At 38.6% G+C, this 23,739-nt stretch overlaps 5 protein-coding genes across 29 annotated transcripts; 2 read left to right on the forward strand and 3 right to left on the reverse strand.

The window, feature by feature from the left end:
* The first annotated feature begins 3,192 nt into the window (after window positions 1-3,192).
* Window positions 3,193-10,241, forward strand: RIC-3 (RIC3 acetylcholine receptor chaperone). Of its 25 annotated transcripts, none has more exons than XM_068287812.1 (12): window positions 3,193-3,330; window positions 4,654-5,087; window positions 5,229-5,348; window positions 5,537-5,691; window positions 6,489-6,632; window positions 6,708-6,834; window positions 7,007-7,027; window positions 7,376-7,647; window positions 8,920-9,084; window positions 9,147-9,245; window positions 9,458-9,607; window positions 9,677-10,241. In XM_068287812.1, the coding sequence occupies exons 2-12, from the start codon at window positions 4,874-4,876 to the stop codon at window positions 9,806-9,808; spliced, it is 1,599 nt and encodes a 532-aa protein (XP_068143913.1). In that variant the 5' UTR covers window positions 3,193-3,330; window positions 4,654-4,873; the 3' UTR covers window positions 9,809-10,241. The 25 variants fall into 25 exon arrangements, 21 of the variants coding, with proteins under 21 accessions (XP_068143913.1, XP_068143915.1, XP_068143914.1 ...); XM_068287814.1 differs by lacking the exon at window positions 3,193-3,330 and adding an exon at window positions 3,417-3,593; XM_068287813.1 differs by lacking the exon at window positions 3,193-3,330 and adding an exon at window positions 3,833-3,979.
* An 879-nt stretch (window positions 10,242-11,120) lies between these two features.
* On the reverse strand, window positions 11,121-11,924 carry tsu (40S ribosomal protein S12 homolog tsunagi). Its single transcript, XM_068287868.1, has 2 exons — window positions 11,762-11,924; window positions 11,121-11,680 (listed from the first exon to the last, which is right to left on the reverse strand). Exons 1-2 carry the CDS (start codon window positions 11,820-11,822, stop codon window positions 11,244-11,246), a joined length of 498 nt encoding a protein of 165 aa, XP_068143969.1. The 5' UTR covers window positions 11,823-11,924; the 3' UTR covers window positions 11,121-11,243.
* Window positions 11,925-12,258: 334 nt separating this feature from the next.
* Window positions 12,259-14,934, forward strand: Pgm2a (phosphoglucomutase 2). The gene is made up of 4 exons (XM_068288063.1): window positions 12,259-12,450; window positions 12,658-12,871; window positions 12,929-13,030; window positions 13,089-14,934. Exons 2-4 carry the CDS (start codon window positions 12,711-12,713, stop codon window positions 14,695-14,697), a joined length of 1,872 nt encoding a protein of 623 aa, XP_068144164.1. The 5' UTR covers window positions 12,259-12,450; window positions 12,658-12,710; the 3' UTR covers window positions 14,698-14,934.
* Window positions 14,935-15,561: 627 nt separating this feature from the next.
* On the reverse strand, window positions 15,562-18,698 carry Vang (Strabismus domain-containing protein Vang). The gene has a single exon (XM_068288007.1). It carries the CDS (start codon window positions 18,338-18,340, stop codon window positions 16,589-16,591), a length of 1,752 nt encoding a protein of 583 aa, XP_068144108.1. The 5' UTR covers window positions 18,341-18,698; the 3' UTR covers window positions 15,562-16,588.
* A 232-nt stretch (window positions 18,699-18,930) lies between these two features.
* LOC137575564 (tetratricopeptide repeat protein 37) lies at window positions 18,931-23,734 on the reverse strand. Its single transcript, XM_068288155.1, is given in 11 exon segments — window positions 18,931-19,515; window positions 19,581-19,768; window positions 19,826-20,417; window positions 20,485-21,470; window positions 21,539-21,721; window positions 21,793-22,204; window positions 22,264-22,341; window positions 22,405-22,436; window positions 22,438-23,013; window positions 23,068-23,266; window positions 23,321-23,734. Coding segments are annotated over 11 exon segments (3,708 nt in total). The 5' UTR covers window positions 23,623-23,734; the 3' UTR covers window positions 18,931-19,355.
* Window positions 23,735-23,739: the final 5 nt, after the last annotated feature.

Genomic DNA, 23,739 nt, shown 5'->3' on the forward strand with positions numbered 1-23,739 from the left:
TAATTTTATAAGCTATGTATTTGATTTTAAAATAAGCTAAATCTATCTTAAAACATGCCAGTATGGCAACAACTTTACTACTTCATTGCTCGAAATAGCCGACGGCACCCGAAAAGAAAGTTGACAACCGTCTCACTCATATTCAATACGACAGTCAGTATTGTTCATTTCACTCACACTTATTGCAAGCTTATATGCATCTCTTGGCGACGGGACCACGATGAAATAAGTATAAGGTGGTCCGGTCTTCAAATCGTGCCGTCCCATGTATTTTAAAAATAAGTTCGAGTGAGAGCTCAGGGAGTGTAAGAGAGATGGCAATATTGGGTTTTGATTAACCCATACTAATAAAAAGACATTTTAATTTTAAAGTAAAATTTTTAATAATTTAAAATTGCCAAGAAAACGTTGTTTTTGCATTTTAATGATGTTTTTTTTCTAAACTATGTTCTAATTTTAAAATAACATTTTTTTATATTTAAACTTAAGTTTATATGGGTTGCAGACTTTAAAAGTTTTCTTGAACATTTTTGTTTATATCAAAATTTTTGTTAGGGAAACTTTGAAATATTTGTTCCAATTTTTCTAATGTGTCTTGAAATTTGCGAAATTTCATCGACATACAGTGACGAACAAAATTTTTGACACAGCAAGCTTTTGGAACTTTCTATCATGATTTGTATATTTGTTATTTGAGAAAAAAAGAAGTAAAGCAGCAAAAAATACGTTATGTTATTATTTTTTCCCCATTTCTGCGTGCGTCGCTTTTCACTTTTCGTTTTTCTTAAGGGCAGGAGCTTGTAGCCCAACGCAGGGAATTTTCACATACATTTTTATACCCTTGCAGAGAGTCAGATGGTTGTAACGCAGAAAAGGAGACGTTTCTGACCCCATAAAGTATATATATTCTTCTTCTTAGCATGAGAAGCAGAGTCGATATAGCCGTGTGCGTCGGTTCGTATGGGCTTGACTCAAACATCTTAAAAGGTACCGGGTTGAAATTTTTTCTGTACTTTTTATTACCTGGAGCAGATCAAGTATAAAAAAAAAGATATCAAAACGTCTTAAATATATGCCCCCCAAAAAAGCGGACTTTTATTTGACCATTCTTACGGTTCATTATCTTAATACAATAACCAACAAATTGCAGAAAAAATTATTCTATTAAGTTATTTAGGAGCCAAGAAATGGGGTCGGAAACGTATCCTTCTGTGCGTTACATATGTACATCTGACCAATTTTATAAAAACCTCTGCAAGGGTATAAAACTGACAATTTCGAAGCAAAAACGACAAACTGAACAGGTGAAGGATAGACCCAATTAAATTTACGCCAAAACCCATTTTTTCCATTCTTAGCGCATGAAATTTACACCACTTTGAGTATGTCAATGATCTTATAGTAAGATTACTCGCCAACATAAAATTCACTACAATGATTAAGAAAAATGTAAGATCCTTTTTTCAATGCAAAAAAAAAAAAACACTAAATTTTTGAGTTCTTTAAAAATTTACTATTTTTTTACTTTGATCGCTTGCAGCTTATAAATGTTGCAGATAATTTACACTTACATATGTAGGTACATAAATGTAACATGGCCAGTGTTGCCAGAAATTTAGAGTCACCATAAGCTAGATTTAAGGAAAAAATAAGCTAGAATAGGCCAAACATTTAAAAAAAAAGCTTAAAAATAAGCTAACTATAAAAACACTTGGTGTATAACATTTGGTAAATGTTTACTATTACTACTCGGGCCCAAAACGCCCTTAAACTACATAATTTTGGTATCAAACGAAAGAGAAAAATTGCACGAGCACGACCTCAGCTGCGCCTTGACGATTTATTTCGTAGTTTTTGAGTAATTAACAAAAGAAAATTAATATTTTTAGCGGGACTATAGCTAAAAGTAGCTGTTTCCGGCTAAAAAAAGCTGTTCAATTTTGAGATGGTGTTGCCAAATGCCGAATTTTGGATACTGGAACACGCGGGCTTTTTGAATCTTTTGTTCGCACTATTCTCAACAAACGAAAATATTGTTGAGTTTACAGTATTTCTTGATTTTTTTAGAACAAATATAGTTTAGAATACAATATTCGGCTGCCAGAGCAGCCGAATATTCCTCGATTTTAGAGTTTAGATTAAAATATTTGGCTACCAGGGCGGTCAAAATAGCGTTTGACAACACTGAAATCTAGCTTTACACGATTTTTCAACACTGAAATCTCGAGTAGTAGTAAATATTTACCCTACTACTACTCGAGGTTTCAGTGTTGAAAAGTGGAAAAATCGGGTAAAGCTAGATTTCAGTGTTGTCAAACGCTATTTTTTATTTGGCGCGCTGTTTGACCGTCCTGGTAGCCAAATATTTTAATCTAAACTCTAAAGTCGAGGAATATTCGGCTGCCAGAGCATATTCTAAACTATATTTGTTCTATAAAATCAAGAAATATTGTAAACTCAACAATATTTTCGTTTGTTGAGAATAGTGCGAACAAAAGATTCAAAAAAGCCCGCGTATTCGAGTATCCAAAATTCGGCATTTGGTAACACCATCTCACAATTCAACAGCTTTTTTTTAGCCGGAAACAGCTACTTTTAGCTATAGTCCCGATAAAAACATTAATTTTTATTTTGTTAATTACTCAAAAACTACGAAATAAATCGCCAAGGCGCACCTGAGGTCGTGCTCGTGGAATTTTTCTCTTTCGTTTGATACCAAAATTTGTAGTTTAAGCGCGTTTTGGGCCCGAGTAGTAGTAGTAAACATTTATCCTTAAAATAAGCCAAAATGGCAACACTGAACATGGCGCGAACTTGTTCGGCAATACCAGATTCGAATCCAACATCGAGCAAGCCAACTCATACCGATGATGCCGAATTTCCCGAATTTCGAAATTTGAAAATCACTCCGAAAAATTCGCCAGTCACAGCGAAATCGTACAGTGCGAATGGCAAAAAACAATAACGAAACAAAATTCAAATTTGTAAAAATAATTACTTTAAATTGTTCAGAAATGGAATAAATGTAGAATTTTGAAAAAGTGTTTTCTCTGAACAAATAAAAAAAATAACAAAACCATTATTTATTTGTCCTGTGCCGGTTTTCTAAGGCCATTCAGTTTAAACCGTGATGCCTGTGGCAGCTGTAAAACAGCTGTTCTAGGGGTTGGTTGCTACCAGAACGAATCTCTGTTTCACATCCACCGTTAATGCCATCCGTTCCCCGAAAAATCAATGAAAATATTGTTGTAGTCCAAAATAAATAAAAACGACAACTAGCAGTTTGAATTTAACAATATATGTACATAAGTTAACATGTTACCCATCTATGTATGTATGTGAATATATGTGTACATATATGTACATATTCAAAACTGGCAACAGAAGTTATACATTTTTTGTTCCAAGGCTGCAAAAAGAAAAATTTTAATATGTGTGCACAAGTTGACATTGAACCCAGCATTACAATACCACAAAAATAAAGTCTATAAATAACGAAAACTAAGAAAAACCGCTGGACACGAGACTACATTTTTCATTCGTCTTGCCGACTTAATTACCAAAGTGCCGCCCACCGCCTCCAACAAAAAAAAGTTAGTTAAGTTTAAAGCCCGTTGTGGGGAGTGGGAAACGGAGAGAGAGAGAAGAAATAAAACATTTATTATTATATTTTACTTTCGCCTCAAGTGAATGGGTTCGAAAGCGAAATGAGTAAAAGCGTTTCGTTTCAGCGAATTCGCCAAGAGAGCAACGATCCAATGAAATAAAAAATTATACAAAAATCAAACCCCAACGCCAGCTAGGAATACCGGTGCACTTTGTCGCCGTGCTCATCCTCACACATTAGTATTTTTATATTAACGGCAAGATTATGAAGAGAGATTTGTCGGTTGTCTCTTGGCTATTCTTATTGGCTAACCTTCAGATGCGAAAGGCATTTTAATTTTCATTTAAAGTTTACGACTCATAAAGAAAGATGGTAAATTACTGCCTAATGTAATATTTAAGTGTACTGGACCACATAACGTTGATCAAATTGATTAATGCTTGCCGCTGCATTTAAGTAAACTCAGCCAAAAGGGTATTGGGAGTTCGACCATGCTTAAAACACTTTTTCTTGTGAAAATTCGCTAATAGTTTGAAAATATAATTTTGCCCGACCAGCGACCAGTTCGGGAACAATATTCGAACTTTGCGTAAGCAGTCAGTGCACAGTGCGCCCAGCCCGCCAGCTCTTGGTCAAACTGACAATCCTATATTATATTCCTATATTCCACATAGATATTTATATTGGAAAGTGTGTGTTTTGGAGAAGCAGCAGCATTTGATGATATTATTTATGTTTACGCGATCATTAATTGTGAAGGAAAATGGCAAAGAAAATTTAAAGAAAGAAAATTATTGCTATCAAGAATTATGAGACAGACAGACCAAGCAAAAACCGAATAGTGTAGAGGCTAAAAATAAACAAAATAATAAAAAAAAAAAAACATCAAATCGCGGGACTGCCTATTTATGTAATAAAAATTTGAAAACCAAAAAAAAAAAAATGTTTAGTGATGTGAAGTGAACTAAGTCTAATGATAATAATTATTACAAATGTAATTATATATATTTAGTATATGGTTGTACCCATATCTGTGTATCTTTCAGATGATGCTTTAAACAAACAAAACAACAACAAATAACACAAAATGAGCCAACGTCAAAGTTAACCACGAATCAACCAACCAAACTGATCAGAGCAGGAACAACTTATCAGCAAGAAGCGAGATAAAGTTGCCTTACGTTTTAGCTTTAAAATATAAAAATACAAATTAACCACGAAGCACAATAGAGGAACAATATCATCGAAAACACGAATTAAATCATTATGTCCACAGCAATAAAAAAACGGTCTGCTCCATCGTCTAGCTCCAGCGGAGGCGGAGTGGAAGAGGCCATGACTTCCAAAAAGACGGCACTCATCATAGTCACGGTCATTGGTTGCATTGCCATTCTGTGGCCCAAAGTTTTCCATCCCATGATGTTTGGCCCAGCCACTGTCAAGCCAAATATCAAGGATCCCCGAGGCGGAGGGCCAGGAGGTATTCGAATATTAAAATCATTTTGTTGTTGTGACCACATTGATATTTTATGATTTCTTTACTTTTATTTAATATTATTTATGTTGTTCGTGTGTGTGCGTGTATGTATGTTCCCGGGTTAAACCTTAATATTGTAACCAGGCTGTTGCGATGTCGTGCTTGACCGTGAGGAATTCTTGAATGCATCGAAGCCGAATCCCGAACCATTTGTGGGTCCCCATTTGTATCGCAAACAAATCAATTTGTATACGGGCGAAATAAGTAGGTTGGCGGCTAAATGAAGAGCAAATCTCACTCTTCCCCCCACCACGCTTCTTTATTTCAAATAATTATTAATATTTCATTACCCTTTAAACTCTTTACTCAACCGAATCTAACTGCAATTTGCTGTTTGTCATCTCGAAAAAAAGTCTAAATCATACTCACATATTTACCTTCGATGCCGTCAGGTTTGCGCCAGGAGCGACCAGCCCACTTGCATCCGGAATCGATATATCAGGCCATGAGAGAGCGTGGACGGGCCATCCCAGCCACGCCCACTGTACCCATCGTTGAGCGCAAAAATTCTCCAAGCAATCCGCCGCCTCGAATTGTTGATGGACGGGTGAGTCAAAGAAACTGAAAAATATTTGTCTCTTCACCTTCGCCTCTATCTCGTGATGGATGAGGGGGATGAGACACCGACAACCACACAAATTCACATCTACATACATCCGCATATCCGCAATTCACATCAGCGCCCTCGCTTAGACGTCATTTATAAATAGCCAACGTTTATTTTATTTGGATTTGGGCTTTGTTTTTATGACACTGCACGCAAATTGAAGGCAAAAGACAAGCAAACACAAATACATACAGACAATAGATGAAAACAGTGAATACTCGCATGAACGGCCAATGATCGTTGAGCATCCATGGGCAGAACAGTAAAATCCCAACCAGTTGAGGATTAATTAAAGATGCATTTACGTACGCCCTAGAGTCCAAGAAAAAGTTATGTTTTTGTAAAAAGGGAGGCCAATTTATTATACGGGTTGACACTGTAACTACGTGTGTAATAAAGAAAAGGAGAAAAGCGAAAAGCAAGGTGGGATGCGGGATGTTGGGAGAGGACCCAATAATGATTAACAAAATATTGTACACACATATTGAACTTTTGCCAAATTTAGTGCGCCAGTTCCATTTATCTTTTCTGGGGCCCTTCTATTTCTATCTGCCCAAATCTATCTCTTTCTCTTACTCCTCCTCTTCCTTAATGTGAATATCAACTAATTGTCTGATCGCTTAAGCATTATTGTATGTTAATAAAGAAATTACCAAAGAAATATATTAAAATTATCTGGAAGGCCACAAATGTCAACAATCCTCTCAATCCTCACTTTCACTTTCTCTTTTTATCAGCCTGGACCCATTCCTGGAATGCGACCACCCATGGGTGCAGGTGCAGTGCATCATCCGGCTCAGCAGCGTGGAGGTGGCATGGGTTTCCTTATGCCCCTTTACACAATTGGAATTGTTCTCTTCTTTGGCTATACCATTATGAAGGTGGATTGCTACAAAGCATACATATATCGTGGTATTCGTTTAATAAGCTCTGTTAACTTTCGTGCTCCACATTAGATTGCGTTCAAGAAGCAGGTCCCAAATGCACCCTATGGACCAGCCCCAACCGATCCCAGTTTCCGTCAGGAGGTTTTTGGCCATTCTAACCACAGCCAAGTGGAGGATTTGGGTAACACGAAATTGGGTGAGTCATGACCTAAGGTTAAAATATATATATTTAAGGATACAAAATTCTCTTTTTACTGTATAATCGATACACCCCACACGTAACTCACAAAATCAAAGCTAACCAAAAGAAAACCACTTCGTTTTTTGTATTTTCTTTGCTTTTTTCGCATCCATGCTGAAAATGAAAGGCTGGCGGGAACATCAAACAAGTAAGCCGGGATTCAGTTTTGAAGTCCATTAAGTTTGTATTGAACTCTTTTGAAATCGAAATTTGAGTCTTGAGTTTTGAAATATGTCCCCCTCACTTGGTTTTAGCTCAAGTATATACATAAACGTATATATATTTTTTGTCTTATATATGTCTCGATGTTGTATTTAAAAATATATATATACTAATCCCGCCAAAATAAGTTCACTATTTGTCCTAGGCACAACCACATACCGACACATTTTGTAAATACATGCTCGTATTTTAGTTCGTAGTTCTTATCCTTGTTGTTTTTGCTTCCGAATTTTTATGAAAACCACAAAACAAAAATCCGTACGCCAATTTCTAGGAATCGTCGCCAGCACAGCGGCAAAAGGAAGGCGCTCAAATGGCACAAAGGAGCTCTACAATGCCAGCCTGTCGGCCACCGAAGTGGCCACAAATTTGCAGCAACAGCAGCAGCAACAACGTCAATCCTTGGCCGAGGTGGAGAAAACCATGTTTAATAAGGAAACCGAACAATTGATGGAAATAGAAAAGTTGCGCAAGAAACTCGAGGATACAGAACGAGCCATGGCCAAGCTGATTGCCGAAATGAACACGGATCAGTATGAGGCAAAGGTTAGATTCCTCAAAAGCCAGCCAGAAGATCGCCCTCTTTCCATCATTTCCCCCCATTTCTATGTATACATATGTCTCGTATCCCTCCATTTTTTAGTTACCTACACATACTTTTGATTCGCTGCGTTCTCTTCACATTAATCTTTTGATTTCTCTACAATTTTCATTTTTCCAAGATGATAGCCATGAAGTTTCTCAAGAGGCAGACAAATTTCTAAACAAACAAGAAAAAAAAAAAACAAAAAAGAAAAATCAAAAATACAAAATATCCTAAATCCGAAATAAAATCACAGATCAAGAACTAAGTACTTCTGATTTTTAAGCAATATGTAGACTAGACCCTCTTTGGAATGGATTTTTTTTGCTCCCCTTGCATGGAGTCGATCTCCCACTTTTGTCATATTAAATAACATCTATTAACTTTGTGCTCGTCGTCTGCCAATTATCTACTAACCTTCTTAAATACACACACACCCACATCTTCTCTCTCACTTTCTATCTATCTATCTATCTATCTCTCTGTGTGTAAGTGTGTGTCTGTTTACTAAATTCTTATGATGGGGACATATTTTACAATTCAAATTCAATCAAATCGAAATCGGTATTTAAATCGAAATCTTTCTTAGTCGTTTCTCTCTGAACAATCATTTTAAACGCACAGCTGAATAATAAAACCAAAAATCATCTCATATCCTATATAGTATGTATACATAGTATAGTATGCTGAAAACAAACAAAAGATTACAAACATTCTAAATATGAAAAACATTTCTGTTTCACATTTCTCGCCATGTAAAATATTTGTACATTTTTGACCAAACCAAAAAACGACAAATATGAAAATTTTCGAATGAAATAGTTGTAACGGCCATTCAAGGCTTAATCGATGCTGCCGATGAGCAATTGAATATTCGAGATGACGATCAGCAGGCAACGATGAGGGCAACGAGTCAAGTTCAATCTGAATCTGATTTAAATAAGGTTAGATGGTATGGCCGTTAACAGGAAGAAGGGTCCCCCAAACGGCAATCGTTTCCAAACATTCAATATTTAAATTTTGTATTTATTTTGTTCTTCTGTTCCATTAACCTAATAAGACTTATTCCCGTTTTGTATTTTTCTTTCCGTTGTATGTTCTGATGTTATTAAATCTTTTTGTTTACAATTTATTTTTAACAATTTCTAATTCAATTTGCGCTGCAGACCAAGTTGCATTTGTAATACTCCATACCTAGGATCGCCAAATCTAATTTGCATTTTTCCACTCAATAGCAAAACGACAACGAAAACAGGAAACCATTAGACAAGCAAAACATTTCCAATGGGCATACAAATATTGACCAGGATGAGCAACAGGAACAGGAGCGATCACCCCAAACATCATCTAAGCCACTTCAACAGAAACGTCGGGACATTAGCGCTGAACGAGAAATGATGGTAAGTGCGTGGTTTACTGCAATTTTTTTTTGTGCATTTGTAATAAATTTAGCTCGATTTAGGTTTTGGGCATGGAGTTAACAGCCAGTTGTGAGGGCGGCCAAAAATGGAATGCTGGACGCCCTCCAACTCCTGTTTTCCGAACAGCACAAAGCGAACATGTAAGTGTTGCCTTTTAGTGCCCCATGCTCCATAGCTTCAGTCCTAAGTTAAACACGGCAATACCAACAAACATATAACGATTAAAGTTGCAATCTATATATATGCAGGGTGTCGCTATTTATTTATAGTTACGATTAAGTATTGTTATTGTTAAACAATATCCGCTCTATGATATTGTACTCGAATTTCAAACAAAAAATTCAATTTTCAGTCCAAATTGGATGAAAGTTTACCCGAACCGCAATCAATTTACTTGGAAGGGGCTTTGGCGCATGAGGGTCAGATTTTGGTAGCCGATTCTCAAATCAAACGCGAAGAGGTCTACGATGCTGAGCTTAACGGTTCATCTGAAGAACCAGCTGTAAGTCCTGTACACATATGTATGTACAAACAAAAATGCATAGATCTATAAATCCTTTTCTATCCTTAGGTCATACTAAGCAGCAAAATGACATTATCATTGATTAATGTGGACTCAAATCAGCAAATTTGCAATCCAAGCAAACCGGAAATCGAAAGTCCTTTGGCTGATGATATTGAAATTATTGGACATTATGACTAAACATTTGATTTTTATTGACTTATTTTCACAATATACAAACAAAAAGAACCGAACGAAAATTAAGCTACAAGTTCCACACCACACAATTACGACTGATTTAAAACCAATGTGAAAATCAAGATAAACACTTCTCATAAATTTTTCATTTCCTCATTTTGTAGGTACATATGTTGATGCATATACACGACTAACAAACATTTTGTTACATTATTCTCCTCTTTCTTGTATGTTGTAATTTTAATTTTGCACTGTTCCAAAAATTGCTCAGTCTATATTAATCTATATCGATATCCTAAAATATTTGTATGCCAAACAACGTCATTAAATGGATCTATTGTATCTTATTTTATGTTAGTTGAAACGAAACCTAGTCTACCACTATCTATTTAAGATTTAAGCGCATAAATATTCATCACCCATTATCAATTACAAACTTGTGTATTATTTGCATTTCAAGAAATCAAAGATGTCGTTAGAATATTCGCAAGGAGATACTCAGGGTGGTCATAATCCGCGGAGTTTTTGTTATTGTAAATCTTGGTATTATTTATTTATAATATCGCTCATATTGCATCGTCTCGTCTTATTACCTTTTTCTTGTTTACTGTAACATGCAGAGAACTGACAAAAATATATATTGATCTTTTATTTCCTTAGTTGGATCCCTACTGTCAGTTCTCTAAAAGTTTATTTTCAATGATTTCAATGTGTCTTTTTTATACCCCTGCAAAAAGGGTATACATATTAATATGATCAGAAGTGTGCAACGCATAGAAGGAAGCATCTCCGACCATATGGGTGAGAAGAAGCTACAATCCTGTAAGGTTCTAAATACTGCACGAGAGGAATATCTCGGATTCAGCCGGATCGGATCACTATACCATATAGTCCATACAAACGGCAAAGTCATGAATCGTGTCTGATCTCAATATCTTCGTCATTTTCTAGGCTATTGTCATACAAACTAAAATTTTTACGGTTATACATAACTAACTATAAGTGAAGAGTAACAAGTATGTTCGGCGCAGCCGAAGTTAGCACCTGTATATACAGAACGTACAGTGAAAGCTCCAGAGGGCGGACGGCAACGTATGTGTTGACTTTTCTTGAAAATCAATCGTTAAAATTCACTCACAGCTATTTATGTAAAAGACATGTTACAGAATTAAACAGTTATACAAAATGGTCATTGAACAGGATCATGTCGGAATATCGACTTCACAAAGTTCTGATAAACAACAGTCGACTTACACAAACATTAACGATTTGCACTAAGAGTTCCTGTACATGTACGGTAAAGCTTTAATGAAGATTATGGTAAATGAGTCAATTTATTATTTCATTTGCTTATAGACTTTCCATTAGGCTAAAGTTAAATGTATTTCAATTTCCATTTTAATTTTATTTATCACGCAATCGTGACATATTCCACTGCCTATCTACGTCGCTTCTCCGATTTTCTAACTCGTTTGGGTCCCTTGACAAAGCACCAGTCCACTTGAATAGTTTGTCCCATTATTTCGGCGCCGTTTAAAGCTTCTTTGGCAGCCAACGCTTGTTTGTGCGTTTCGTATTCGACGAGGGCATATCCCTTGGAGAACCCAGTTCGGCGATCCAGATTTAAATGAATATTCTTTATTTCGCCGTAATCGCAGAACTTCTCCTGAATCTCATCCTCCTGAGCTTCTTCGTGTATGGAAGTTACAAATAAAATCCAGCCTTCTACCGAACGTTGTGGACCTGGCTCCAGTTCATCATCATCCTCGTTGCGAACTCGCTCATAGCTGTGTATTGCCTCGCGGGTGTTGCTATCGGCTCCAAAACCGCGTCCCTTGCGATGTTTTGCTTTCTCCTTTAAGCGCACGATACCCTCTGTGAGCAAGAACGTAGGCGGAAAAGAAAAGGTAAAATCATACCGGCTGAATGGAATATTATACACGCATTTGCACTTACGGTCACCATCCTCATCTACTTCAAATTCCTCGGCATTGTCAATATCTAATACGTCAGCCATTTGGAAATAGTTTTTTTTCACGAAATTGCAAATAAATTAATAAATTTGTATTCTAGCGTCGTTGAAGAAGTAATCTGCAGAGAGTCTTCCTTAAGTAATCGAATATTCAACATTCGATTGCACAGCAGCGCTAGCGATAGTATTAAAGATACATATTGGCCGAATTGTGCATACCCTTGCAGTTTCCTCTTTCTTTGGCACTCTACTGATTGGTGCTCATATGTTACACACTGGTGGCACTCTTTCACCAACCAACACGGTAGTCTTTGCAAACGTTATCTTTACAATAAGGGCCACCTTAGTGCTCCATTGGAAATATATTGTTTAAAAAGTTCGTTAAACTATAGAACTTACAAATTGCAGCTAATGTCACAAAGGCATAACCAAAAGGGAAGAAAAAGAAACCCATCACCAGTTATCGATTTATCGATTCCGGCAAAAAAGAGAACATCTGTTCAGTCCTGTTTAATTGCAATACTTATTAATACATGTCCCGTTAAAGATTAAAACCATTTGTTGTGAACAGTTTGAATAGATCAGACGAATTGCGATTAGCCTGTTTTCTTAAATCATAAGCATACATATCTTAACGGCTATAAAATAATTTATCAAAGTCGCTTATTTCCGGGTAAGTTTGACCTTGATGTTTGTTTTAAAGGGCGACCCCCAGCATTGGGCTTATCAATTAAAATCAGCCCATCCCATAGCAGCTGCGCTGTCAGTCAATAGTTTATTTATTTGACCTAGCGATCCGGTGAAAAATCTGTCGAAAATATAGTGCTTTCTCGGTCATAAATATTTTTTAAATTAAAATTACATCGTGTACTTCGTACAGTTTGGAAATTGGTACTTTTTTGTCAGTTCCGTCGCTTAGCACTCAGAATCACCATGAGTCTTCCAATAGCGCGAATGAAATGTGAACTAAAAACCATGGCCTTGTCAGGCGACGCGGACCTGGATGCGCAAATTCGGTTATGGCTGAAATATGACAAAAACCCTAGCACCTTATCGCAGATAATGGATGCAATTAAGGCAGAAGATTGGAACACGTAAGTGGCTTATCGTATCTGTTATCTCGATATTGATACATTACTGTTCCTATTCAGACTGCGCCGACGGCTGTGTACACGTATCACATTTGGAACAGCTGGATTAAGGGGTTGTATGCGGGCTGGATTTGATTCTATGAATGAATTGGTTGTGATCCAGTAAGTAATTTGAGGAGGTTTCGCCAAATAAACTAATTCTGACTCATTTTCTTTGCAGAACCGCTCAAGGACTATGCGCATATTTGAAGGAGCAGTACCCAAACGAAGAGGACTGGAAGAGCCGCGGCATCGTCATCGGATATGATGGACGATACAATAGTCAGCGATTTGCTGAACTAACGGCCATTGTGTTTCTGAATAACAATTTCCTTGTCTATCTTTACACTCGTTTTGTGGCCACGCCTTTAGTGCCATTTGCGATTTTGAGGCTTCGCTGTTTGGCTGGAGTCCAGGTAACCGCTTCTCATAATCCTAAGCAGGACAATGGCTATAAAGTCTATTGGAACAACGGAGCCCAGATTATTCCACCGCATGATGTAGGCATTCAAGAGGCTATAATGAAGAACCTGGAACCCAGAAGCGATTCTTGGGATGATTCAGCATTCTGTGCCAATGATCTGTTGGAGGATCCTTACGAATCCGTTGTGCCAGCTTATTATGATATCCTAAAAAAGTCCATTTCATGTCCATTGATGGAGTCGAACGGCAAGTGTAAATTGTCCTTTACTTATACGGCTATGCACGGTGTGGGTCATCCTTATGTCCGAACGGCTTTTGACAAAATAAATCTCAAGCCATTTATTCCTGTGCGTGAACAAATAGAGCCGGATCCCGAGTTCCCGACCACTCCTATGCCCAATCCTGAGGAGGGGAAAACCTCATTGGAATTATCAATTAAAACGGCCACGGAAAATAAATCTGAGATCATTTTGGCGAACGATCCCGATGCAGATCGTTTGGCTGTCGCCGAAATTGGCGATGATGGTAAATATAAATTATTTAACGGCAACGAACTAGGTGCTTTGCTGGGATGGTGGTCACTGGAGAACTATAAAATGCGGAATCCTGATGCAGATATCTCAAAGTGCTCGATGATTGCTAGCACAGTTAGTTCCAAGATTCTTAAATCAATGGCAGAACGCGAAGGATTCACCTTTCATGAAACACTTACCGGTTTCAAGTGGATGGGGAACAAAGCAATCGAGGAGGAGGCGGCTGGCAAAACTGTTCTATTTGCCTTCGAGGAGGCCATTGGTTTCATGGTCTCAACCAATGTATTGGATAAGGATGGTATCAGTGCCGCCGCACATGTGTCCACCATGGCCTGTTATCTGCGCTGCAAACAATGCATGACCCTGCAGGAAAAGCTGCGCGACATCTACGAGACATATGGTTTCCACGTTAGCATTTGTTCATATCTTATCTGCCACTGTCCGCCCGTAATCAAAGCCATTTTCGAACGCCTCCGCAACTTTGACAATGATCAGCCGAATACCTACCCCACAGGAATTTTGGATGACGAGTTTGAAATAGTACATGTGAGGGATCTGACGACTGGCTATGACAGTAGTACAAGTGACAAGAAGGCCACCCTGCCCATTAGCTCCAGTTCACAGATGATCACGTTTACTTTCAAGAACGGAGCTGTGGTTACTCTCCGCACCAGCGGCACAGAGCCCAAGATTAAATATTACGCTGAGATGTGTGGCAAACCAGAGGATAAAAACTGGGAGAAACTAACGAACACTCTAAAGCGCATGGTAGACGCCATTGTCCAAGAGTTCTACGAGCCGGAGAAAAACGGGTTGGAGCGTAAAATTGACTAAGATTACCAATTGACGAATATGGCGGCAGCACATTTTGTGTGTCTGTTAAATTAGTTATCCAGAACAATACTAACGTTGCACAAGCCAAAAAAACCAAAAATAGTTAACCATGGACAAAGCTGTCTTGTAATTTACTGATATTCCAAACTGTAATAGTGTAATACTTTTAATTAAACTAGAGTAAATATTTATAACAGTTAAAGAAAATAAATCAACAGCATTCAACTGTAAAAACAATGGTGGGGATATCGTTTATATGGCATAAACAGTTCTGTGGCCTCGTTTTCTTCCGAAAAGAGATAAGAAAGTCCCCACCCCCTACATGGAACACACAAGTACTCAAATCAATTACACTTGAAATGGTTATCGCTGAAATTAGAGTGCCAAATAGGTATATACAAATTATTATGAGAAATCTAAATTCCACTTAATACCTGCCTTTGATTTGTCTATAATCTGAGTTTTCCAATCAGCTTATGAATACACCACATATTTATGTGTATGTAGTATCGATTTTGCTTACATATAAGAAATAAATGGTTGCATCTGCAAAAATATTGAGTCTCCATGGCCAAGAGGTCACGGTCATTCTACGTTACGAATATATTAAACTATTAAGTTTTCAATTTTATGTTAATTGGTTGTTCTTAACAATTTGATAATGGCTGTTTTTGACACTTCTCTCTGCTGGAGCTATATTATATGGTGATAGAATCCGAGATAAAGTCTGCCACCAGGTTTTGATCCAGAGATCTTAAGGGATGGTATGTCCCTAATGCAAAAACTTTATAATATGGCATACTTCCATATGACGTACACAGACACATGTCAATCATTCCTCGAGTTTCCCAACAAAAACAAAAATTGTTTGTATTAAAGCTGGTTAAAAAAGTGTTGTGTGTGCATTTATTTTACGATTTTTGTTTTAATACAACAAATTCAAATATGGTTATTGTAATGAAAAATTGCGTTTTCTTCTGATAATTGTCGATTCGTAATATGTATAGAGTACTTCTTATATCGAATAAAAACAAGCATTTAGCTAGAAAAACGAAATAAAATGTAATTGCTTAAGCAAAAAGTTGGCTAAGTTGATATAAAGTATGCAATTAATATTTAAAGGTTTAAATAAATTGGTTTGATTCACTGGAACACACATACATTACTTATATTCGAGTACTAGTAGTGGTTTATACATTGAAAATTTTGTATCTAAAAATACATATTTTGATGTATGCATGGATAAGATTATTGATCTCTATTTGTTGGCAATTTGTATATATGTATGTATATATATTTATGTATATGTGTAAATGCAGGCAGTCTCTCTTTGCTTAAACCTTATTTGTCATATGTTGCATTCGAGTTTAGAGTTACATTTGAGTAGTCTATTTTGGATTGGAACTTGGCTCAATATTTAGGATTCATTTTTGATTACAATTGTGCGATCTTATTTGATTTAGGGAGTGAATCGCGCCAAGAGTGCGCCCAGCAATAGTGCTGAGAAATGACACACCCTTTGCACAAGTCTTTCTTTCTTAACTTAGTATTTTAATTTCTTATTTGCTACGTTTTGAGTTTGATTTAAAAAATATTTGAAATGTTTATAGGAAATCAAATGGATGAAGAGCTGCATTGTTTTTACGATTGAGTGTCAAAGGACAAGCTCGTGATATGTTCGTATTTCTAGAAAAAGTATGAACCAATATTAATTGATCTGAATGAACATAAGTACTGAATGTTAAAATGTGAAATACAATTAAATCTATTTTTGAAACCCAAGCTTTCTTCAGACAAACACATGCAAATACGACGATTGAGTTTGATTGCTATGCGTGGGAGTGATTAAGGAGGGCTGTTGCTGCGTCTGGTGTAGCGAATTCTGTTGGTGTCATACGGATGTCTCTGAATTCAACTTGAGCACAAATTTATTGCTCTTGGGATCGACAACTTCTTCGGCAAGATTGAAATGCGGCAATTTGTGCACGGTAACCATAAGAGAGACATCGTTTTGAATTAGCTGAAAGGTGCACTCGTTGCCAATCGGTCGAGAAACGATGTCATCGCAAATGAGCGACCAGGACTGAATCCATCGACGCTCCTTTTCGCTCTGCATCACCGGCGATTCGGTTAGATAAGGTTCGAGGAAAGCTCTAGGCGACAGATCATGTTTGAGACAGTGCGCTAAATGCTTAAGAATGCTTTCAAAAGTATGCCGCGGCTGCTGCCGTGTGACTCTCAGGTATTTCTGAAGGGCCCGAGCCATTGAAGGAAACACGGCGGAGGCGGCCTCCTGTGGATCCAAAGGCAGTGCAGGTGCAGGCTCGTTGTGAATCCGTTTGATATGAGTGAAGGCCTCCTCTGCTGCTGTAATCAGACGAGCCCGTCGTTTTTTAACCCTTCTCTCGTACTCATGCTCCTCATAGAAGCGCTCATTGTGGGATGAGTCCCGCCTACGTGCATTCGCCGCGAGCACGGCTCGACTTTGGCTCTGCTGCTGCGAGTTACTCACGCCGTCCACTTCATAATACTTGAAACTATTGGAAATTTTATTACGCTGTGACTTGGATATAGAGATCGGAATACGTTCCAAATAGGGATTGAAGATCGGAAAGTCCACATAATAGTGCTGCAATACCCAGACGGCAGCACGTTGAATACTCAACTGGCCCAGCATGTAGGAGCGGGACACTCCATCCGGAGAGCGGATGATCTTGACGTAGTAGCAAGGTTGCTGGTGGCGCAATTCCAGCAATACTACAGCCACATAATGGATGAAGAGCAGAGTATCAACGAAGTTTGTGGCATAAGCAACTAGAGATTTATAGTCAACGGCATCAGTCTCCACAACAATCCGTGCTCCATTGGTTACCTGAACTATATAAAATAGCCAATAGGCAAAAGTACAAATCGTCACGAGTAGCAGTACAATCCCGCGATAGAGAAATATTCTAGGCATTGTGGCAGCAGTTCTTCGCATAAAAACAGCCCATAGTCCAATCGCCAGGAGCAGCAAGCGTGCAGCTAGGGAGACCAGCTGGCCCTTGCATTGCTCACTGCAGGCTAGCAGCTGGGTACGCCTAGTCTGGGTTAATTCTGGATGATCAAAGGCCGAGGAAAATAAACCAATGTGCGGCATTACCACCATGGCAACCGGCGAGAAAAAAGCAGCACAGCCGAGCAGAAAATAAAAACTTGATTCCACATAGCGCCGGCATCGAAATCCGAATCCTTTATCATTCTCGCGATGCCACATATTGTTGACGTCCTCCATGGATATACTCTGCTCGGAGGTATTGCCTGTTACCGCAGTCGTGTTCTCACCCCAGTTTTCATCCTGCGGTAGAATTTGGACTTCGATCACCTCCTGACCATCCCGGCTCTCACCATCCCCCGTCATGTTTACGCTTGTCTGGTAAGGTGCCATATCACTGCCCCGCTGGTATCCTTTGCCGACACCGCCGCCACCACCACCCGACTTAGATGAGTGGGTGCTGCGATGCGAGTGACGTGATCGATCCCTATCCCTGTGATAGCCGTTGTTTACACTACCTCCGCCTCCTCCCCCGCTGGTATTGTTGTTGTGATTACGAGAGCGTCTTGAGCGTCCACTGTGTTCTGACTTTACAGATTCGTTTTCCATGCTCTCGTTCTTTCACTCGTCCGCTTCTCTGCACTCTGGGCTGGCTGTAGCGTTCTTTTTTAATTGTCTTCCAAACTGCAGCTTTTTTCAGTGTCTAACTGTAATTCAGCAGGTTTTTCATTTGTAGGTATGCAAGGCGCAGTTCAAGTCGGAGAGGGGAAGGGGCTGAGTTATAAATGCAGTTGCAATCCTAAAGCAGGCGTACTCATTGAAATAACATTACTATGTCTACCCATAAAGAACTTTAGGTTTCTGCGATTATCATTTCTGTGTTTTTCACCTCTTTTTCATTCATATTTTCACTATTTTGCACAAATTCTCGCGTACTTTGTGTTTTACATGGCTTCCATTCTAGAGTGGAGATGGTTCTATCGATGTTTTTGCATTTACATGAAGTATCGATACATCTCAATCGAAAAATGTATTAAAAATAAAAATCGAATAATATTTATTAGGCGCTAAAATTTTAAAATGTACTACTTTGAAGTATTTGAATTTGGATTGGATTTTACCTTGCGATCCATTTATCGCCCACAGGGAATTTAGAAGGTTAGTTAAAACTAATAAGATTAAATTAAATTGATTTAAAATAATTTTGCACTCATTTTTAATTATAATTTCTTCAAAAACTATATCTGCAATTTCTACAATGATTTCGGTCGGATGGATAACAAAAATCTACATACATATACATAGTTACATGTCATAGTTAGTTCATACGACGTACTCAAAGATAATCTGAAAATGATGCTCACTTTAAAAACCTAACTAGGGTTTTGTTACTCAATAGGTGTACTTTCAGAAGAAAATAATCCGCTGCGGTTTGATTTCAACAAACTATCTTCCGAAATGTGTTGAAATAAAAATGTAATATTCTTAAATATATGTATGTAAGTATTTATGGATGCAATGTAATGTGTTATCCTTAAACGGTGTTAACTCTTGACTCATCCTAAATATAAAGTAAAGATTTGTGTCAAATTCATTTACAAATGATACACATATTTTTGATTTATTAATAGATTTTGTATGTAGCAAGTAACTGTCTGGCTTGCGGGTTAATTGGATTTAACCGTATAGCTTTCTGCACTAACTTGAGAGACTGCGCTTTGTCCACAGGTTGGACTGCTTGACTTGCAAATATTGTGGTCTCGGCTTCTTCGCTAGCTTTAATGCTGAAAGAGATATAAATATTTGTTCCGAATCCTTTTAAACTGCCACTAATCTCACAGTGTTTTACCTGAATTCCAAACTGCGGTGTCCTAAAGTCAATGCAATTAATCCCATATTAGAAGTTGGTTTTATCATCGATGGATCATTTGGAAAGTAATCCAGGAGAAATTTTAAGAGGACTTTGCGAAGCGCAGCAGAATGTGGGAACATGCGCACCCGAGTTTGAAGGTAGTTCAATGCCTGCCGGGGACCATCCTAGAAAACGAGAACAACTTTATAAGCATTTCTGAAGTGTTTTTTGCAAAAACATACATTTATCAGGTAATAGTGGGCTGTCAGATAGGACAGATCTGCACAGTATTTCTCATTGGTTTGGTAGGCATTTAGCTCTGTAATAATGGTTTGATTTAGTTCATTATCCTGATGGAGTACACCTAAAGCACAACCGGAGTAGTAAGCCTGAATAGGAGCATGCTTCAGAATGCATTGATAGAGCAGTGTCTTCGTGTCCGCTTCACCTTGGAACGAATAAACCATTGATGCCATGGCCACCAGAATGGTTGATGCTTTTTGATCATTCTGCCCGAGCACAGTATTATAAATTGAATACGACTCTTGTAGGTGGTTTGTTCTGTAGTAGGCCAAGGCCAAGCCAATGATTGGCTTAAATGTGGCGTGGGCCACTGCATTGAGAGCATTAACCGCTTGATCTGGCTGATCAAGTTTCAAATATAGATAACCCAGATTGGTATACAGACTGTCACGATCTGGACCAGGTTCACATAGCTGGCATGCTTTGGTGAAGGATTGAATAGCCTGCTGATACAAATGTTGGCGGGCATATAGGAAACCCTGAAATGTGAGAGCCGGAACACTAGCTTCTCTCTCTTCGTTCTGGACATACCTAGAGTGGGATGAGAAAATTAAAATGAGCTTAATCTAGACTTTTACTGATGATCTTCTGCTCGCACCAGTTGATAGCATCTAGAGCAGAGACATCCGCATGCATATGCTGAATGGCATGACGATTGTGTGGTTTCGCGGATAGCTGAGGATCGGAGAGTACATGGCAAACCCAATGAGCAAATCCCATAGCCGCTTCAGGTTGATACTCGAACTGTTGGCAATGTCTAAACAGATCGAATGCTTCTTCCAGTTCTCCAATCGTTTCGGCCACCATGGCTTGACCGATCCAGGCATTTGGGTACATTGGACTGGACTGCTGGGCACGTTTAAAGGCTTCATTGGCCAGTTTTATGTTACCTAGTCGTATATAGAGTGCACCCAGATTAGTCCACGCTGTATACGATTTCCGTTCTAGGGTCACGGCCTGTATAAAACAATGCTGCGATAGGGGCAAATTTTCCAAGGACGCCTGCATATGGATAACGCCCAAAAGATTCCAATTTTGCCAGCGATTGCCCCGCTCCTTAATGGCCATCTTGCACACCTTGGATGCCATATCGAGATAAGTTTTAGCTTCCTCAGGAACATAGATGGCACTTAGGTAGTTTGCGAAAGCGAGCTCATACCAGAGGTAAGTGTTCTGTTGTATTTTTAAGGCACGAAAATAGAAACGCTTGGCCAAATGCAGAAGATCCTTGCGCGACAAATAGGCGATCTCTTCCACATCTTCATCCCACTTGGCCAACTTTCCAGCTACATCCAAATTTGCCAATGATAGAGGTAACTGGGCTGTTTGGACAAACACGGTAGCAGTCAAACGCCACAGCCAGACCATGCCTAAAGCTTCTTTTGAGTGTAGAAACGCTTCTTGTAGATAATCGACAGCCATTTGGAGATTTTGTTTGGCTCGGCCATAAAGATTCTGAGACTTTAAATTGGAAGCGAGACCAATGTGAGCCTCGGCTGCGCCCCTCAAACCTGGCAAGTATTTTGGATGCTGATGGAGAAGCTGATTGAAATCCTCTATGGCCTCGGGATACATTCGAATAGTCTGCAAAAAATAAGTCAAATAGGTTTAGGTCAATCTGTATTACAAAATGGTATCATGAGTAAGATTACCGTCTTGATCACCGCTACTTGAAGCAAGGCATAACTATTGTTTGGCACTAGCTCCATGATATGTTGAAAGACACGTATGGCTGAATTGTAGGATCCTCGAGACGCATATGCATCGCCTAGTGATTCCCAGTAGACCATACACTGAGAGTCATGTTTAATGGCTAGTCGGAAGCATTGAATAGCCTAAACAAAGAGAGGAAGACAGCGAGATGTTTAGTTGATACCACAGGATTTCGTTACATAAATGACCATACACTATCCAATTTTTTCACATGTAGAAAATGCAGTCCCAACTTATACTGTAGCCGAATGGACGATTGATCGGCACCTAAAAGTCCCAAAGTATTGATTAGAAGAGCCTCATTAAGATCCTCCTCTCCAAGTTGCTGATAGATAAAACTTAAGGCGTCTACTGCCTGTTCGGCTAGAGGATTGAGACTTAAACACTTTTCAAAGCATTTTCGCGCTCGACTTAGGTCTCGGGTAGCCTGGTAAATGCGACCTAAATAGTCAAAGCATTCCGCACTGGGACTCAAGCGAGTGGCTTTAAGCATACAGTTCAGGGCTTCTGAATAGTTTTCCAAATTTAAGTAAAGCTTGCCACAGAGAAGAAGTTGCTGAAATGATTCGGGCTGGCCAATTACTCGAATTGCTTCCTCTGGAGATCTGAAAGAAGATGTATGCATTTAATCAAGTGTAAATTGACCCAACATTATTTGCTTTACAGTAGATATTCAGCTTGGGTCAGTTCATCTAGGGGCAATTCCTTTATTTGTTCCAGCTTGCCCAATTTAAAGAGACAACTGCAAAGTTTTTTTTTTTTAATTTAGAAATTTGGAATTAGGTTAGGACTGTGATTCATATACCGAGCTAAAATTTTCGCATTCTCCTCAGTTTTTTTCGTATCTCTCGAGTAGCTCAACAGCTTCTCGTAATTTTTCTTCATCCCTTTCATATGATAGACACTCAACATATGCCAAGTCGGACGGCCTTTGTTCCTGTTCTTGCCACATAAGCAAAGCCATTTTATGGGCACCTAACTTAATATAAATGCGGATCAAGAGCTTGATTGTTACTGCGTAGCCGGGATGACTTTCCTGAGCCTGTTGAGCCAGCTGCCTTGCCGCGATATAATCTCTTTTAGCATACATGTCAAAAGCATTGATCAGCAGGGCAAGGTTTGATTTCGAATGTAACTGCAAAAGCTGTTTGGCATATGATTGAATTGGCTCCTTCAGTTCTTTCATCCATATCGCTGAGTCTGCATCGGGTTTATCATGGTTCTCGCAGTATGTTTTGCATATCCACTCATATCCATAAACATCCTTCGGGTGTGTGATCGTCATTTGGCAGGCATTGCGGATGCACGATGCATAATCCCTTTGCTTGTAAAGCCATTTAAGATATCTTTTATAAAGGGCACTCTGGGAAGTTTCGTCAAAAATTTTTAACAAAGCTTCCATTGTGCTTTTGTACTGCATGTAGAAAAAAATCAGTGAAAGTATTAATATGATCTCTAACCAATTTACCAGCTCATTGTCGTCTTCAGCTACAACCAAGCCTTGGCTATACCAAATACGACCCAAATATTCCTGAATTTTAGAAAAATGACTATTTCCACTATCATTTTGAGCTCTGTTTCGGAATTTTTGAAAACAATCGGCTGCTACTTTGACATCTTGGGTGGACAATACATACAGCTTCTCCATATATTCCGATGCTTTCTCCCTAAAAAAAGAACGAAATGAATGCAATATAATCCCTCTAAAGAGACTACCTTACGGTATTAGGTCCATTAGTTTATCATAAATTTCGGGCAGTTCTGAGCTTGGGGCACAATTCGCCAATCCTTGTAGGGCTACTGTAGGCGGTCCTTCCGTGTGCTCAATCGAATTCCTCAGATATTTTGCCGCCTCCGACTTATCTACATTTTGATATGCGGCGCCCAACAATAAATAAGCTATAGCATTGTTTTTGGGATCGGATTTTAGCAAGCGCTGGCACTTGTGGATGGCATCAGCATATTTGGCCAATTTAATTGTCTCCCGAATCTCCTTGATCAGAGCTTTAGATTCCTTACTCATTGTCCCTTTGTTTTGTTATCGAAGCTGCTTGTTTTTCATTGGTTGTTAGAGGTGGCACTATCAGTATATCGATGGATTTGGCGAAAATCGATGTTTTTAACGTTATGGCAAAGGCAT

This window comes from Drosophila tropicalis, unplaced genomic scaffold (assembly GCF_018151085.1).
Source record: "Drosophila tropicalis isolate 14030-0801.00 unplaced genomic scaffold, ASM1815108v1 contig_573, whole genome shotgun sequence".
Classification (NCBI taxonomy): Eukaryota; Metazoa; Arthropoda; class Insecta; order Diptera; family Drosophilidae; genus Drosophila; species Drosophila tropicalis.

Excerpts from the sequence above, each read along its gene's own strand:
- tsu (XM_068287868.1), bottom strand. The coding sequence starts at position 11,822 with ATGGCTGACGTATTAGATATTGACAATGCCGAGGAATTTGAAGTAGAT. Across the intron at positions 11,681-11,761 it reads AGTAGATGAGGATGGTGACC|AGGGTATCGTGCGCTTAAAG; the intron begins GTAAGTGCAAAT and ends TCTTGCTCACAG.
- RIC-3 (XM_068287812.1), top strand. The coding sequence starts at position 4,874 with ATGTCCACAGCAATAAAAAAACGGTCTGCTCCATCGTCTAGCTCCAGC. Across the intron at positions 5,088-5,228 it reads CCGAGGCGGAGGGCCAGGAG|GCTGTTGCGATGTCGTGCTT; the intron begins GTATTCGAATAT and ends TATTGTAACCAG. Across the intron at positions 9,085-9,146 it reads GCGCTGAACGAGAAATGATG|GTTTTGGGCATGGAGTTAAC; the intron begins GTAAGTGCGTGG and ends AGCTCGATTTAG.
- Pgm2a (XM_068288063.1), top strand. The coding sequence starts at position 12,711 with ATGAGTCTTCCAATAGCGCGAATGAAATGTGAACTAAAAACCATGGCC. Across the intron at positions 12,872-12,928 it reads AAGGCAGAAGATTGGAACAC|ACTGCGCCGACGGCTGTGTA; the intron begins GTAAGTGGCTTA and ends GTTCCTATTCAG. Across the intron at positions 13,031-13,088 it reads AATGAATTGGTTGTGATCCA|AACCGCTCAAGGACTATGCG; the intron begins GTAAGTAATTTG and ends TTTTCTTTGCAG.
- Vang (XM_068288007.1), bottom strand. The coding sequence starts at position 18,340 with ATGGAAAACGAATCTGTAAAGTCAGAACACAGTGGACGCTCAAGACGC.